Source organism: Zalophus californianus, chromosome 6 (genome assembly GCF_009762305.2).
Source record: "Zalophus californianus isolate mZalCal1 chromosome 6, mZalCal1.pri.v2, whole genome shotgun sequence".
Lineage (NCBI taxonomy): Eukaryota > Metazoa > Chordata > Mammalia > Carnivora > Otariidae > Zalophus > Zalophus californianus.
The window spans coordinates 137037850-137054044 of NC_045600.1; the positions used below are offsets into that span (position 1 = coordinate 137037850).

Sequence of the window (16195 nt, forward strand, 5' to 3'; positions counted from 1 at the left end):
AGCGGGCAGGATTCGGGCTGCTTTGCCTGAGTTACCAGTACACGGGAAGTCACTGAAGCCAGGGGAAGGAATATCCCCCAGAAGGACGTGTGTGAGGTGCAGGAGGGCCACCCAGGATGGAGCTGAGAGGAAGCCCCAGGTAGTATTCCACTGCAGATGGCAGGAAGAGAACCAGTGATGTCCTCCAAGTAAGCGGGGGGGGGGGGGGGGGGAGGTGGGATCGGTTTAAAAGGAGAGGGGAGGGGTGCCTGGGTGGCTCAGTTGGTTAATTGTCCAGTTCTTGATTTCAGCTCAGGTCATGATCTCAGGGTCATGAGATCGAGTTCCATGTCAGGCTCCATGCTCAACACAGAGTTGCCTGGAGATTCTTTCTCTTCCTCTCCCTCTGCCCCTCCCCCTGCTCATGTACTGTCTAGATAGATAGATAGATAGATAGATAGATAGATATAGATAGATAGATAGATAGATAGATAGATGATAGATAGATAGATAGATAAAATCTTTAAAAAAAAAAAAAAAAGAGGAATCCTCCATGCTGGAGAAGATGAAACATAAGCCTCATTGGATCAGTAATGAAGGGTAGACTTGGAAAGAGCAGATGCAGACGAGAGTTGGTTGAGAAATAAACAGGAGGTAGGGGAGTGGAAACAAAATGTAGGTTTGTTGTGTCAGAAATTCTGATTTTGCCTAGAAAGACGCTGGATGGAGTTGCCCCTGCGGTGGGAAGGGGGCTTGGGGGTGGAGCTGTGTTGTGTGTTGTCCCACCAGTGACCACAAGGTGGCACTCATGTCCTGGTTCTCTTACTAAACACCAGCCCTTTCCTCCATCCTCCCCGCAGAGCAACTTCAACAGAAGGACCAGCAGATCCTCCTCTTACTGGAAGAGAAGGAGATGATTTTCCGAGACATGACTGAGTGCAGCACCCCCTTGCCGGAGGATTGCTCCCCGACTCACAGCTCTAGAATCCTCTTCCGCTCCAACACAGAAGAGGCTCTCAAAGGAGGACCTTTAATGAAAAGTGCAATAAATGAGGGTAATTGCCCCTCTTAGTCTCTTCCCAAAGTGCTTTATGCACTAACGTTACCTACCAAATTTTACTTTTCCATTGTAAAATAAAGTACAGGTACAGGAAACAACCCAAAACAAATATTTTGCTTCGTAAATTACTATCAGGGGAACCTCCTTGTAACCGCTTCCCAGGTCAAGAAATAAGATGTGGCCAGACACCCCAAAGCCCTTCCACACGTTCTGTCCCCATCAAAGCTCCCTCCCTCCTTCCCAAAAGGAACAGGTACTGTGACTTACACGTTTCCATTCAGTTCTATGGCCAGGGGCCTGTTTGTAGACACTAGAGTCTTGCTTGTGTTTTTTTATAAGGCCTTTCCAGATTCCTAATTTCCAGGCCTCCCCACCATCCCTTTCTTTTCCACATAATTTATCTTTGAAGAATCTGAGCTTTTTGACCTAGAGTGTCTCTCAGAGTCCAGCTTTTATTCACACAGGGCTTCTGTTCATCTGTCCGATATGCTAGTTCCTTCAGATTTTGAGCTGGATACGGAGGCTTAATTACTCAGGCTTGACCCCCCCCCCCCCCCCCCCCCCCCCCCCGGTAAGCTGTGTTCTTGGAGTGTCATGCTCCTTTATCGGAGGCACAGGATAGCTAGCTGTCTCCTTCTTTGTAACATGCAGGAAAAAGAAGATAAAAGGATAGATACTGGATTTTTTCCCCTTTATTTACCAATTATCAGGATAGTGAATTGCTCTGCAGTCACCCTCTAAGGGTGACCTGTACTTTTCAGGTATTCTTACACTCATGAATTTAGACCTGTTTGATGGTTTTCAGGTCACCGCAGTGATTATCCATACTAAACATTCAGAATGTCCTCTATTTGCCAACCAGCGCCTCTTTGTTTGGCTTCCAGGAGCTTCTGACCTGACCCCAGGAGTTTCTGAGAGCTTCGTTGCTCTTTGGTATATTAAGATATTCTAGACTCACTTTGTTTTCTGCCCAGTCTAGAGTCCTTTCTCTAAGGAACTCTTGTATCTTTTCCTGGGAAATGCTATTTTAAGACCACAATCTGGGCAGCAGGGATGGTCATTGCTGCTGGGTTTTTCATTACGTCGTTTGTCATTTTGGACGTCTGGAGCTCATCCTTTAGTAGCTGTCTCAGGAAAGGCTCGTGAGAACACTGCACCCTATGTCCTTGCACACTGCTAATAATTGGTGCCGCATAAAGCTTGGAAGTCGGCTCTGGGATATGAAATCCTTGGTTCACACTTTCTTCCCTTGGGTATCTTAATTGCTCTTAAATAATGTTCTTCCTTTTTCTCTGGTGTAAAGCATTCCTGTGAGAGTGTAAGTCCCATGCCTCCTGCCTAGGCTACTTTTTCAAAATGCAGGTAGTTTTACTAGCATACACCTTATGTTGGGGTTGTTCTGGGTTGATGTTCTCAGGGTCACAGCGTTCTAATTTGATGTGGTTTCAGAGTTTTCCGATTTCAGAAAAGTATTCTTAAATTATAGCTTTTAGTATTTTTCCTCTGCCCTTGTCTGGATTCTCTTCTTCAAGAGCTCCCGTGATCTGCATGCTGGACCCCTCTGCCTGTCCTCCGTACGCCTTGCTCTCCTCACGCTTTGTATCTCTTCATCTTTTTCATGTTTAAGTATTCTTCCTTCCACCTTCTGGTAAGTCATTTTCTGTTGGGTTTATTTTGCTCTTATGATCTAGTTTTCCTCTCTAAAATGATCGTTTCTCTTTGTTTCCACTCCTTGGCGTCTGTGTTTCCCGATTCTACCCTCGGTTCCTCCATGGCCGTGTCCTCCCCTTGCAGTAAGTAGCCCGTCCACTTCACGGACACGTCTCTCTGAGGTGCTGTTACCCCACGCGGGGACTCCTGCCCCCCCTCGTTCATTCTCTCGCTCTCTTTTTTCCTTAGCATTGTGTGGGCTTTGACTTGGGTGTTTCCCAGTTGCTCATTTTTACATGAAATAAGTTTCCTAAGTTTTTAGGTTCAGATACCTTTTCTCACTTCACAGGACTCTCTCATTGTTTCCATGGAGTGTTTTGTTTTGTGTGTTTTTTTTTAAACACGATGGCTTATCTTCCGAGATTCCTTGCCTCTGTTTCCCTCCATTCCATCTGGCCGCCTCTGTTGCTCCTCTCCAGCTCAAATTTCATTCCACTTTTAGCACTTTCTCCTTTCTGGGGGACACTGCTCTAGAAAAGAAGCCTTTCCGGTCAGATTTGAGAATTCCAGTCCTTACGCTCCTCTGGTCCCTTGAACTCACTTTGTCAGCGGGAAAAACCCTGCTGGTTTTAGCACTGCTCTCAAATTGGCCCATCTTACTTCCTAGGGAATTCTTTTTGGCTACTTTGGGTCTGACTCTAGAAGGTCATGCCCCTTCCAGTAAATTACTGTCTCCCCGTGCCCTTCGAATTTCCTAGACCTCGTGTAAATAAGGCTGAAGGCTTCATCTGTGCATTCCCAGTAGAATCCAGTTACAACACATATCCTGAGCTGAGACCTTTCTCTGAGCAAAGGAAGTCACCTAGTCACTCTGGAATTTTCTGATCGTGCTCCCTGTACGTGTGTATTTACTGTGAGATTTTCCTTTTCTCGGTGGAAGATGAAGTGTCACTTTTGCATGTTTCCTTTTTTCCAGTGGAGATCCTTCAAGGTTTGGTGAGTGGAAGCCTGGGAGGCACGCTTGGGCAGGTTGTCAGTAGCCCTGTTGAGCAAGAAGGCATGGTTGGTCCTGTTTCCTTGCCCCGGAGAGCAGAGACCTTTGGAGGATTTGACAGCCACCAGATGAATGCTTCAAAAGGTAAATGATTTAGGGGCCCCTGGCTGGCTTCATCCGTAGAGCATGCGACTCTTGATCTCAGGGCCATGAGTTCGAGCCCCACATTGGGCCTAGGGCTTACTTTAAAAAAAAAAAAAAAAGTAAATGATTTAGAACCCATACTCCTGTAGGTGACCCTTGACTGTTACACACAACCAAGAATGAGCTCATATTCTGGTAGCCGCATCTCCTCTGTCCCATTCAGTCAGTAGAAGTTTCAGCGAAAGAGTTGTTGGCTGCTAAAATACTCAAGAACCTCTGTCAGTGTCACGCTTATTTTGAGTAATAAAAAGCAATTTCCTGGGATCTCAGCTAAGCTGTGGCCAAAGAAGTAATAATACTCGTTTTTCCTTTCTGCTTCTAATTCTTCTGTGGCCATAAAATTCTTAATAATCACTGAGCTCCCCTCAGGTGGCTTCCCCCTTTCTGGCATTAATAAGATGCAGGAATACCATATCCCTAAGCTATATATGTTGTATTCTTTTCTTGGCCGATGTGTTCTACAACTTAAAACAAAACACCCTTGTTTGTTTCAGGAGGTGAGAAGGAAGAGGGGGAGGATGGCCAAGACCTGAGGAGAACCGAATCCGATAGTGGTCTGAAAAAGGTACTTTTCTAAAGCCTCTACAGCCATAATCTTTGCAGTTAGTCCCCTTGGATCTTGTTTTGGATGCCTGACTTGCTGTCATTTCCTACTTCGAGAGGAAAGCACATTTTGAAACGAACCCTACAATTAGAGTCCCATGTTCCTGGCCGTTAGGCCTCTTGGGCTAGAACCCTGTGCTTACAGCCCTGGCTCCCCTGCCCCCCGGCATTAAGAGCTTTGGGTCAGTGACCCACGCCAGCCTGGACTCTCTAGGGGCTTCCGCTAAGTCCAGCCTCAAACCTTCATTACCCTACAGCGGGAGGCTGTGGTGGGAAAGAACGAAAATGGGAAGCCCAATCATAATTGAGACACACATTAAATATTTTTGCCTGAGGATCTTCTTTTTTTTTTTCTTTTTAAATGCATGTTTTTTGTTTTATAGGGTGGAAATGCTAACGTGGTATTTATGCTTAAAAGAAACAGTGAGGTAAGGGCATTATGAGCTATGTATAAGAATAGGATTTTGTCGTAATTGCTAGGCTAGGAATGCTCATCTGTGTTTTGCTGTTACGAACAAGCTGACTCCTGGCTTCCATCTGTACACTTAGCGGTGGTGTCGCCATTTTCCTTACCTTGCTGTTTCCCTGGCCCCCGGGCCATCATCCTGGAATTGCGCCAGACCGTGGCCTAGTAACATGGCCTCGGCATCTCTGTCCCTGAGAAGCAGGCCTCTTGCTTTCTGGGAACATGCGCTGCCACGCCTGCTTGCCTGGCACACGAGCCTGGCGCCAAAAGCCACAAGTGTGGGCCATGGCACCTCAACTTGTGGGCCACTCTGCATAGTAATAGCCTATCCTGCGAGGACTCAGGTTGCGTTTTCTTCTTTGAGCGTTGTGCATCACTCAGAAAGCAGCCTTGGTGTCCCTCTCGTTGGAGAGCAGGCTCTGAGGGGGTCTCCCTCCCCTGCCTCCGTTCAGGTCTGCTGACCCTGCCGGAGAACTGTGCCGCTGTCCCTGCTCCTTGCTCCTGGCCGGCAACCCCTATTCCCCAGGCCACCACCCTCTCCAGACTTGTGTGGCTCGGAGCGTGGGCGCGCGCGTGCCTAGATATGGGACAGTGGCTTTGTGGGGCATCCCTCTCAGGATGCCATTGTGTTTCTTCTTGCTTTTAACATAATATCTTAAGTCCCTGAGGAGCTTTGTTTTACAATTTTTAATTAAAGGGAACTTTCCCCTTTTGCCCCCTAAGATGCAGAAGGGTGTTTTTCGTTGGGTGGCATTGTCGTGTAAACACTGCATTCTGAAGGCAGTCCCCTCAGTGTGTTTGCCTTAAACGAAATAAAGTTACTCTCACACAGACTAGTACTCTCTGTATCTCCTGTTCGAATGAAATTTCACCCATATTTTTCTGTTCAGTGACTTTTCGCCCATGTGTTTCCTGACAAGGGTCAAGGAAGAAAGTACCAGACCCGGGCTTTTCAGGCATTCCAGCATGGATAATACACTGCGGAAGCCCAGCCACAGCCTGCTGGTCTTTGGTGACCTCTCTCTGTTTTTTAAGAATATTAATATTCTTAATTAATATTAAGAGTAAACTGAAAAGAGGAGTAAAAAGTGTATTCTCAGAAGAGCTAAGCCTGATAATTAGGTTTTTTTGTGTTTTGTTCTAAGTACAGTTGAATAACATGGATTTGAACTGCAAGGGCCTACTTAATATGCAAGTTTTTTTCAGTAAATATAGTGCAGTACTATAAATGTGTTTTCCTTATCGTTTTTCCTAACGTTCTCTTTAGCCTACTTTTATAAGAATACAGTATATAATACAACATATAAAGATATGTGTTAATCACCTATGTTAATGGGTAAGACTTCAGGTCAACAGCAGGCTATTTGTAAAGTTTTTGGAGACTCAGAAATTATACGTGGATTTTCTACTGTGCAAGGGAGTTGGTGCCCCAAGTCCTACGTTGTTCACGGGTCACCTGTATTATAAAAGGAATATGTGGTCATGGTAGAACGTTTGAGAAATGTTCAAAAACAAAAAAGAAAAACATGAGTAAAATAATCCCACCACTGAGGAATAACTACTGTTAAATGTTGGGTGTTTATATTTCCACACAACATAGATTTATGTGTCTAAGTTTGCATGAGTGTGAATAGTACAAAAATAGTTTTGTGTCATTTATATCCATGCCCCCTGGAGCTTCGTGTCCTTTTTTCTCTCAACACATTCGAAGCATTTCCCCAGGGCCTTGTGTGCACAAGCATGCTCTTTTAACAGCTGCACATTGCTCTGTTGTGTGCCATGGCTTAGTTCATTCTTCCTCTGCATCTTCATGTGGGATCTGACGCAGCAGGAACAGCCTGGTGCAGCGCTTCTGCGCTCTAGAAAGAACTGTGTGCGGCGTGCGCCCCTTCCCTCCGTACAAGGCCATTCTTGCTTTCACCAGCATTGGGAATGGTCTGTTTTTAACTGATGTTTTGTTGGTTTCATGAGTGCAAGTGGTGTTTTATTTTTCATCTATTTGATTTCAAATAAAGGTGAATCATTTTTAATAGGTCATATAATTGACCATTTATATTCTTCTTTTGCAAACTGCTGTTTCTGTTGCCTTTTTGCTTCCTAGGGTATTCATTTCTCATTGATCCACGGGAGCCTCTTCTTTTTTTTTTTATTTTTTATTTTTAAGTGAAGGGGTTTTTCCTTTGGCTTTCTGTTCAAAGTGTCCCTGCATTTTATATTTTAATTTTATGTTTCACACAGTGGCAAGTGAAAGTACATCTGTGGCTGCTTGCCTTGCTTCTTCGAAAAGCCTCTGTTTCACGATCAGAAGAGACATTCTCATATTTTCCACAACTCTCTTGTGGTTTTTTGTTTGTTTGTTTGTTTGTTTTACACTTAACATTTTAATCTGCTTGAATGAATATGTTTTGTGTGAGCCAGGATCCCAACTTAATTTTTCCCAAAGATTTAGCCCGTTTTCTCAGAGCAATTTGTTGAATATTCTTTCCTTCCCCATTGATTTAGGAATGCTACTTACATACTGAATTCCTGTGATTTGCTCTGGGCTTTCTGTTCTGTTACGCACACCATTTTTGCACCACTCATTTTAGAGAGTTGGAGCTTTATCATGCCTTTAATGGGTGCTGATGGCCCTCCTGCACAGTTGTTCCGTTTGCTTGATCTTGTTTTTTATCTCTTGGCCATCTGTACCTGCTTATTCTTTTTGGTGCTTTCAGTCTGGAAACGTTCCATTCAGACGCAGGCCCCTTGCTGTGTGTGTAGTGGGTTAGGCTCAAGACGTGACACGGTGTAGTGGGTTCCAAGACTCCGTCCTGAGGTGATGTTTCCATTGCCTCCTTTTGCAGCAGGTTGTCCAGAGTGTCGTTCATCTCCACGAACTCCTCAGCACGCTGCAGGTACAGGCCTTTGTCTTTCACCCCTTCACTTGTTTTAAGAGAAACCATAAGGGTATTGTGGGCCTGGATCTTTGAGGTCTGTGAGCTGCTCGTGGGTAAAATGGGGCCCTCCGTCAAGACAAGACTGGCTGTCATGATGAGAAAGGGTACAAAATGCAGTGCCTAGAGTGTCATTGACCTCATAATACAGAACTGATGAACAATTGATGAATTGATGATGGCAGACTATGTATAGGTGCTCTTGGTAACCTTAGCACAGAGCCCATGAAGCCTTAACAAGGTTTGGGTGCTTTATTTAGCATGATTGTAAGTTTCCATATCTCCCTGTAGTGTGTGGATAGGGAAGTCCTCCCGGAAATAACTGCTATTTAGCATTTTCTGGGAATTATCCTTAAATTCTGCGCACTTCCTTTCTCGAAACTGTTAAGAGATCCAATTCCTACTTCCTCCCACCTCCAGAACATACACAGCCCCCACCCTGGGCAGTGTCAACAGCGTGTGAGCAAGTGTAACAAGACTCTGGGTCCCCACACAGTTGACATTTTGTGGGCTAAGTGCCCCCCCCCGGGGGGGGGGGCGCGGGCAGGGACTCCAAGGTTATAGTGGAGCAGTGCGGACCAGACCCGCCTAAAAATGAGGGGAGAGCTGTGCTCTGTCCCTGGGCGGGGGCGGGCTGGATCGGTGGCACCTCCCTCCTCCGCATGTCCCCCCCCCACCGCAGGGCGTGGTGCTGCAGCAGGACAGCTACATCGAGGACCAGAAGCTGCTGTTGGCGGAGCGCGCACTCGCGCGGAGCTCGTCGCGCCCCAGCTCCCTGGTGGAGCAGGAGAAGCAGCGCAGCCTGGAGAAGCAGCGCCAGGACCTGGCCAACCTGCAGAGGCAGCAGGCGCAGCACCAGGAGGAGAAGCGGCGGCGCGAGCGCGAGTGGGAGGCCCGCGAGAGGGCGCTGCAGGAGCGCGAGGCCCGGCTGGCGCAGCGCGAGCAGGACGTGCGGCGGGGCCAGCAGGAGCTGGAGCGCGAGCGCGACGAGCTGCAGCACCGGAAGGGCGCCTACCAGTGCGACCTGGAGAGGCTGCGCGCCGCGCAGAAGCAGCTGGAGCGGGAGCAGGAGCAGCTGAGGCGCGACGCCGAGCACCTCAGCCAGAGGCAGGCGGAGCACGACGCCCGGCAGGTGCGTGCGGGCGCCCGCCCGGAGGGTTGCGGGCAACGAGGGCCCGCGTCCTGAGCACGGGGCGGCGGGCAGGGCCTTCCGTGGGCGTTCGGGAGCACGCACACCCGTGGCCGACCGGCCTGACGGTGGACACGCTCGTCCCGTGTTGCCGTGTGTCTGACAGACTGACCTGGGGCCCGGAGAGGAAACTCAAGTAGCACCTTCCGGAGGGGCGGTGGGTTCAGCTTCCCGCAGAGGCGGTCAGGTGTCAGGTGGGGGCGGCCGGGAGCTCAGCAGAGCCCCCGCTGAAGCCGCCCCCCGCCCCGCGGCCCCGATCAGACGGTGCTCCTCTCTCTCTGGGTTTCACCTCCGACGCCCCACCACCCTCTACCCCGACAGGCTCCCGTAGCCCCTCCGCCCTGAAATAATTCTCCACAGCCCTGTGTGAATCAGTCTTCACCTAAGCAGCTCTCTCGTTTCTTAAGGGGATGGGAGTTCTCTTCTGAGCTGCCTCATCGAAGGTACTATTAATTCTTTGTGGTGCTGACGTTAAGTACGTGTAGTAAAAATAGGAATGGCGTCAAGGGGGATATTTGTAGCCCTTTCCCAGGTACTGCGTGGGGAGGGCTAGTCAAGAAGTCCTGAATCCTGTTTAGTGAGTGCCGTGGCGTCCAAGAAGTGGGTACACACCGGGCTGATGCCCCCCACTGTTGACCTGGGCACGTAGTGAGCAGGCCCTGGGGATGCCGCCGGCCCCTGACTTAGAGCCTCATGTTTTGACCGTGTGCAGGTGTCACATCAGCACACCAAGCTGCTGAGGATCCCATCCTTCCTTCCGAATCCTGAGGAGTCCCCCTTGCCATCTGCACCTTCGGTCGCCAAATCGGGATCCCTGGACTCAGAACTCTCGGTGTCCCCAAAAAGGAACAGCCTCTCTCGGACACACAAAGATAAGGGGCCTTTTCACATACTGAGTTCCACCAGCCAGCCAAACAAAGTGCCCGAGGGTCAGGGCCAGACCCCCGTGCCCGCCTCCGCCTCCACCCGCCTGTTTGGGTTGGCTAAGCCAAAGGATAAGAAGGAGAAAAAGAAGAACAAAAAAGGCAGCCGCTCTCAGCCTGGTGGTGAGTGACACATGCCAGGTCTCCCTACGGCCATGTTGCTCCTGGATCCTGAAGGGCGGGCAGGGTTAAACCGAGGGTGCCACTCGACTGTGTCAGAGCTGCACCGCCGTCCCCCCGAGCCCACTTGCTCTGCCTCTGGAGGGCTGTCTGGACTCCCACTAAGAACACGGACTCCCCGGGCATTTCGGACCCCCCCCGCCCCCACCGTGTGCACGCGGGTGCCAAGGAGAGCACGCGGGTCTCCGTGTGGGGGCATCTGTTGTTACCCAGCTGAGGGCCTGACACTCACCTCAGTGAAGACTAACGTCTTCCCCGCTTTTCTGTAGGCCTAGTCCAGTCATCGGTATAACTAGTGCTTGGTGAGCATTTCCCAGGGTCTGATTACTCCCGCAAGTGGCTGCGTGAAGTAGGTGATGCCAGACTCGTGATTAAACCCCACTAACCGAGGCTCCCAGTTTGTGCAGCCCTTTCTCCTAAGTCCTCCCTCTGTTCCTTCTCCTTAGGATTGCTCCCTCCCATCTCTGTGGGAGATGAAAGAGAAGTTTCTGTCTCTGGGCCTGTTTGTGTGTGAATAGGAGGTCCAGTGCTTTGTCAAGTTGAAGGGACCAGGGGACAGCAAAGGGTGTCAGAGGACCTCATCTACTAAACCAATCAGGGAGCCCCAGTGGGGGAGGTGGGGGATGGGGGGGTGGACTGCCCACCCGGCCAGCAGCTGTTGCATCCCAGAAGACTCGGGTTGAGGAGGAAGGGAAGGGAGTTCAAGGAAGAGAGCAGTTTTTTTCTGAAGTTCTTTCTCCTTGGTTTCCCCTTTCCCAGATGGCCCCGCGTCAGAAGTGCCCGCAGAGGGTGAAGAGATCTTCTGCTGACCCTGCCCTCTGCCATGGCCACTGCCTCGTGTCCAGCCCTGCCTCTCCTGCTGTTCCTGGGGGTGGTCTCTTACCTTGGACACCCGAACTGCCCCAGGTCCTGGACCAGAGGGACAAATGGTCTCGAGTGTCAGGGTGGGGCAGGAGACCCGGGATTGGCGGCTGCCGACGGCTCCCGGCTCGGGGCGGCCCTACTGAGGATGTTACACTGAAAGTAGGTGGCCCCAGAAGTCCAGGCGATGGTTTCGGACATGTCAGGAATCTCTAAAGGCTGAAAGAAGTTTCCAAATAAGGTCTGAAATCCTACCTGCCTTTTATTTGAGGGACATAAGCAACAAACAGCAGATAGTTTGGATTTGGTCTGTGTACATAGAGTTACCCGTCTGCATATACACATGGGCCGTGCCAGAATTAGGCGCCCTCTGTAGCAGGGGCCTGGTCAGCTTGACGCAGGAGGTGCTGCCTGGCCCTGCGCCGGGAGCACACGGGCGCTCGGCCCGTCCCCCCCCCCACCTTGTCCTCCAAAGCGGTTTTCTCGTCAGCCTACCCCGTGCACACCTCCCCTCTTTCTGCATGTATTTCTCGATCTTAGAAGGGCTGGCAGGCATTTGTGAAAACCAGTGAGAAAAGGCATGATGTGTTCAAAAAATATATATACACACACACACACACAAACGTGTGTGTGTGTGTGTATATATGTGATCTGTACCATCTTGATTTTGGTGTTCGTCATTAAAAAAAAAATCTAATTTTAACATGAAATCCAAAGAAATAGACTGGCTTTCCAAGATGTTTGCCCACATACTCTAGGCACAGATGCAGTAAAGCAGTCTCCTCATCCTTACTCCTGCATTGTGCCACTTTCTGGTTGTCACTGACCCCCGGCCTCCGGCACCATCCCAGGGGAAGCCACTGCTCCACAGCAAGGTTGTCCCCACCCCTGCACTAGGACAGGGCCCCCGGCCCCTCTCATTTTTATACCAGGACAGCCTGAGAGGGAGCTGGCCCAGGTGTGGCTGGGAAACGTGCTCATTCAGTATTAGGAGGTCAGGGCAGAATTTGATTTCTTAACCCATTTTCCAAATCTAAGGGTCTGTTGGTTATTGTACCCCACCCCCTCGAAGGTGCCAGATGCGGCCTGCTTTCTCTGTGCTTTCCCGCACCGTTGGTGATCTGTATTTGCTTGAGGCTCGTGAGCAGCTGCTGGGAGCAGGCCGGTTTGTGGAGTTCTCTGAGGCCCCCTCTCCCTGCTGGACTCACTGCTCCCCTGTGAGGGGAGACCCTGGAGAAGTCTGTGCTTTCGGTGTGCCCTTCATTCCTGCTTCTCGCCCCTCAGGAGCATGGGTCTTTGAACATACTTTTTAGAAAAACGAAATCTGTAACTTGGTGCTTGATGAATTGCAAGCTGGCCTTGCAGATGGAGATATTTATCTTTCAGTTTATTTGAAAGAGGTCTGGTTTAAAATTTTTAGCTTAGATTTGTTTATTTATTTGTGTGTGTGTGTGTGTGTGTGTGTGTGTTTTAAGCCCTATGGTTTCAACTGTGTGATCCATGCAGAACATGACCAGCCACAGTGCTCCTCCCTCCTCAGTGTCTGTCAAAGTGCGTGAGGGCCCAAAGGAAAATGAAAGGGGGATCCATTCCCTTCCTCCCCTCCCCCACCTCCTTCTTCCATCAAGGGATGTCGTCGTCTTGCATGAGAGTCAAGAAACTTGCCACCTGTGAGTTACGCTCACCTGTTTGTCACAGAGATTTCTTAGCCTTCAGAAACACTTTAAGAACAAGACCAGCTAAGCTAATCATCTTTTGAACCCTGATGTAACCCCCCACACACACCCCCCCCCGAACCCTAAACAGGGAAAAAGAGCGGTTACTTCCTTGCTCGGGCCACACGGCCACGCCTGCGCTGGTTTTCCTCAGATGCGCGTGGGGCCCAGCTGTCCGTTCTCGTCACCAACTGGAGCTCCCCTCTGGGCTCGCTGTCCCACGAGACGTGGGCTGCTGGAGGGAATGGCACTGGGGAAGGAAGCTCCCTCCCTCCTTCCTCGGTGTCCATGTAGGCCAGGCCACACTGTTCTTGGAGCCTGCACCAGGAAGCACTGGGTGCTGACAAGCTGGGCCCTCTTCTCTCCAACAAAACGCTGTGGACCCCGAGTTTCTGTCCACAGCTGCCCAGCCTTGAAGTTGCTTTGGTGGTGGTGCTTGTTTAAACGGAGGCTGCACCAGCACCCACCCCCAGTCACTTAGCTCGGGCAGGTTCTGGTTGGACAAGTGTAGAATCAGACTTGGAAAGTAGCCTCCTGCTTCCACACCACTGCCCACCTTCATCCAAAATCGAGTCTGCAGTACAGAGAGACAACTGCTTATTAAGAGCCATGCTTTGACATGTCTTCCTCCTCCTCCCCCCACGCCCCCCGCCACCACCCTCCCCCCGGAAACTGAACTCCAGGGACTTCTTTGTCATGCTTGGAGAACTACCTGGGTTGTTGCTGCTTGTGCTTGTGACTTTGGGAACTGCTCTGGTTCCAGAGGCGGTTCCCTGTTGTGTTCTCCAGCAAGCTCAAGAAAGAAGATGCCAGGCTTTGTGGTTAAGTTTTAGGGGGACAGATAGAGACACCAGCCAGAGTCCCCAGATTTCCAGAGTCTAGTGAAGTTCCTGGAAGGAGGCTCAAAAATTCTATCTCAAAAATGCTATCATCTCAGAAGTTGTCATCCCAGTTGGGTGACGTGCACTTTAAATGCTCTCATCTGTTGGCTTCGTTTTTGAGACAATCAGCTATGTGAACTGTTTTCTTCTTTGAAAACGGAGAGGGTTAAAAACATGCAAATTGCCATAATTCAGCCTTTGCCAACATTCCATTCTCTACCCCCGTGAGAGCGATCTGTGGAGAAGAAATCCTTATCAAGATTTTTTTATTATTTTTTTGAAAAGGTACGAATCTTACCTTTCTCCCTGTTGTGTCTCAGGGTAGCATCACTAAAGTTGTCTCTTTGAGAATAGTTCTCCCTTATTCTCTTCCCGAGCCCCTAGTAGCAGTAAGCACAAATTTTCAAGACCCTTGGGGTTTGTTGTCCCTTTCCTGGGAGGGGGGCAGGTATGGGGGTGCGGGGGTTTGATAAAGTAAGCTCTGCCTTAAGTGAAGGGCAGAACCATACCTTAGAGACCAGGACTTGATCCAGAAGTTGCTGTGCACAGAAGTACTTGATATTTCATTGCTTGGTCTCTCAGTGGCTTTTCCATGGCCAGTTCTTTCTTCCCGAGGATTTTGGTATTTGTCGGGGAGGGCTGCAGTCCACTCCAGTGTTGATGGGTGACTGGTTGCACCCAGGCCAGCCGAGCCCTGGGAGGAACGGGTGAGTGGGCCTCAGTGGCCATCCACAGGGTGGGTTGGAGGGGACTCCAGACTCTGCCAGAGGGGATCGACCTCCTCCCCCCCCCCGCCCCCGCCAGGCTTGGATGCCCTCGGACTGTGGAAGCCCGGAACCAGCCCCGTAGGTTAGACGGCACGTGCGCCCTGCCCGCCCGCCTTCCGTCCAGACACACGCATGCCGGGGGTGCTGGGCCCGGCTCCCCAACACGCAGACACAGAGGGAAGGGCAAAGAGTTTGTTGTGGTTTGCGTCTTCATTTGTCTTCCAGCGTAGCCTGACATTCCTAGTTACCCAGAGCTTTGGAATCTGCTTGCTGGCCAGGTTTCAAAGTGAAAAGTATTTTAATGCTGCCATAAAAGTAAAAACAAAAAGGAAGGGAAAAACAAAGGCTTCTGTCTTTGTACCCCTCTAATTTGTCAAAAGATTACAGGCCTTGAATTAATTCTCCATCTTGCTAAGGTTGAAAGCCGGGCAAACCCAGATGGCGAATGCCCTCCGGCCCCAGACCACGAGCCCGGCCTGTGCTGGGGGGCTCCTTGCTGCCTCGAAGCAGAGCGTGCTGCCTCTTCACCCCAGATATTCACCCATCTTGAGCTCTCCTGCCTTTTGCAGCCACCCGCCAGGGGCCCGCCCGGTCAGCTTGCCCACAGTCACGGTTCAGCCTGTGGTTTTCTGTGTTCCTTGCCCGCTGGGGGCGCGGGGAGACGCCCGGACCTGCAGGAGGGTGATTACCGTACACCTTATACCTCTGCTTTTGTGGTTTTCAAATGCTAGATGAACATTTCTGTGCTAGATTCTTTTAAATAAAAAGGGGTTAAAACCCAGATGCTGTATATTAATTTGTAATTATGTATAAAGTAAAGCAGTTTTAAACTGTAAAAAAAATTTTTCAGTGTGTTTTCTGGGATTTTGCCACAACATACTGGCTTTGTATTTTATTTATCTTCCTTTCTAGTTACTGGCTTCAGACTGTACTTGTAAAGTCCCCTCCACCCTTTCAAAAAATAAATGTCCTTTAAGTCTCGATTGTTGCCATGTTGTATGCTATCCCCACTCTGGGCTCCTGATAAAGGGGTACCCCCACTCCAAGAAGAGCCCTCTCCCCCAAAGAGAACTTCTGTTTCTAATGTACCTCTGGGAACAGGAGTCAGGAAGAGTCTGTAAGCACTCTGGCTCCTTGAAGACATTTTCCGGGGGCCCAGAGGCAAAACCGGGGGGTGACTGGCCAGCCCTGAAGTCATGAGATTTGTGCCTGGAATCAAAACTATTTTCAGTCATATCAGTGCAGTAAAATCGTCCTTTGCTAAAGATTCTACTCTGTAAAAAGAATCAATGTTAGTTTGCCTTCCTTTGACAACTTTCTCTGCCCATATGACCCCCCCACCCAGGAAGAGGACTTTGGGGGACACTGGTGGAATAGGAGGACCCTAAGCTCACCTCGTCCCACAGACACAACTAGGTAACACATCAGTGCAAACAAGCCAAAGACCGACTCCACAACTAAATGTAGAAATGAGGCCGTATCAAAGAGGGGAGGAAAGGGAGAGACACTGTGGAGAGCTAAACAGCTCACAGCCCTCCATGCGAGGGAGGGAACAGGGCCCAGAAGAGGGGAGAAAAACAGATCATCGCACCGGGAAGCCTACACAGGGAGGACGAATCCCCATGACATTTTGCTTTGAAAACCAGAAGAGCTGAATTTCACAAGTTCTTACAACCAGTAGGACTTAAAACCTGGAACCTTAAAAATCAGCTGGCTTGGCTCTGGGACTCTGGAGGGCACTAGGAACCTGAGTCCCTACCCTTAAAGAGACAGCACGACAAACAGCCCAG

General features: G+C 49.9%; 1 protein-coding gene across 17 annotated transcripts in view; it reads left to right on the forward strand.

Annotated features, from left to right (window-relative positions):
- The window catches only part of AKAP13 (A-kinase anchoring protein 13), a 323215-nt gene extending 307829 nt beyond the window's left edge, over window positions 1-15386 (forward strand). For 14 of the 17 annotated variants that reach the window (XM_027570072.2, XM_027570076.2, XM_027570074.2 and 11 more), the window contains 8 exons: window positions 840-1034; window positions 3666-3827; window positions 4382-4452; window positions 4874-4918; window positions 7800-7850; window positions 8572-9021; window positions 9791-10124; window positions 10941-10990. In XM_027570072.2, the coding sequence (XP_027425873.1) occupies window positions 840-1034; window positions 3666-3827; window positions 4382-4452; window positions 4874-4918; window positions 7800-7850; window positions 8572-9021; window positions 9791-10124; window positions 10941-10990 (1358 nt within the window). Of the gene's footprint in view, window positions 1-839; window positions 1035-3665; window positions 3828-4381; window positions 4453-4873; window positions 4919-7799; window positions 7851-8571; window positions 9022-9790; window positions 10125-10940 lie in introns of all 17 variants that reach the window. The other 3 variants (XM_027570071.2, XM_027570075.2, XM_027570077.2) reach the window with 3 other exon arrangements.
- The last annotated feature ends 809 nt before the right edge of the window (window positions 15387-16195 follow it).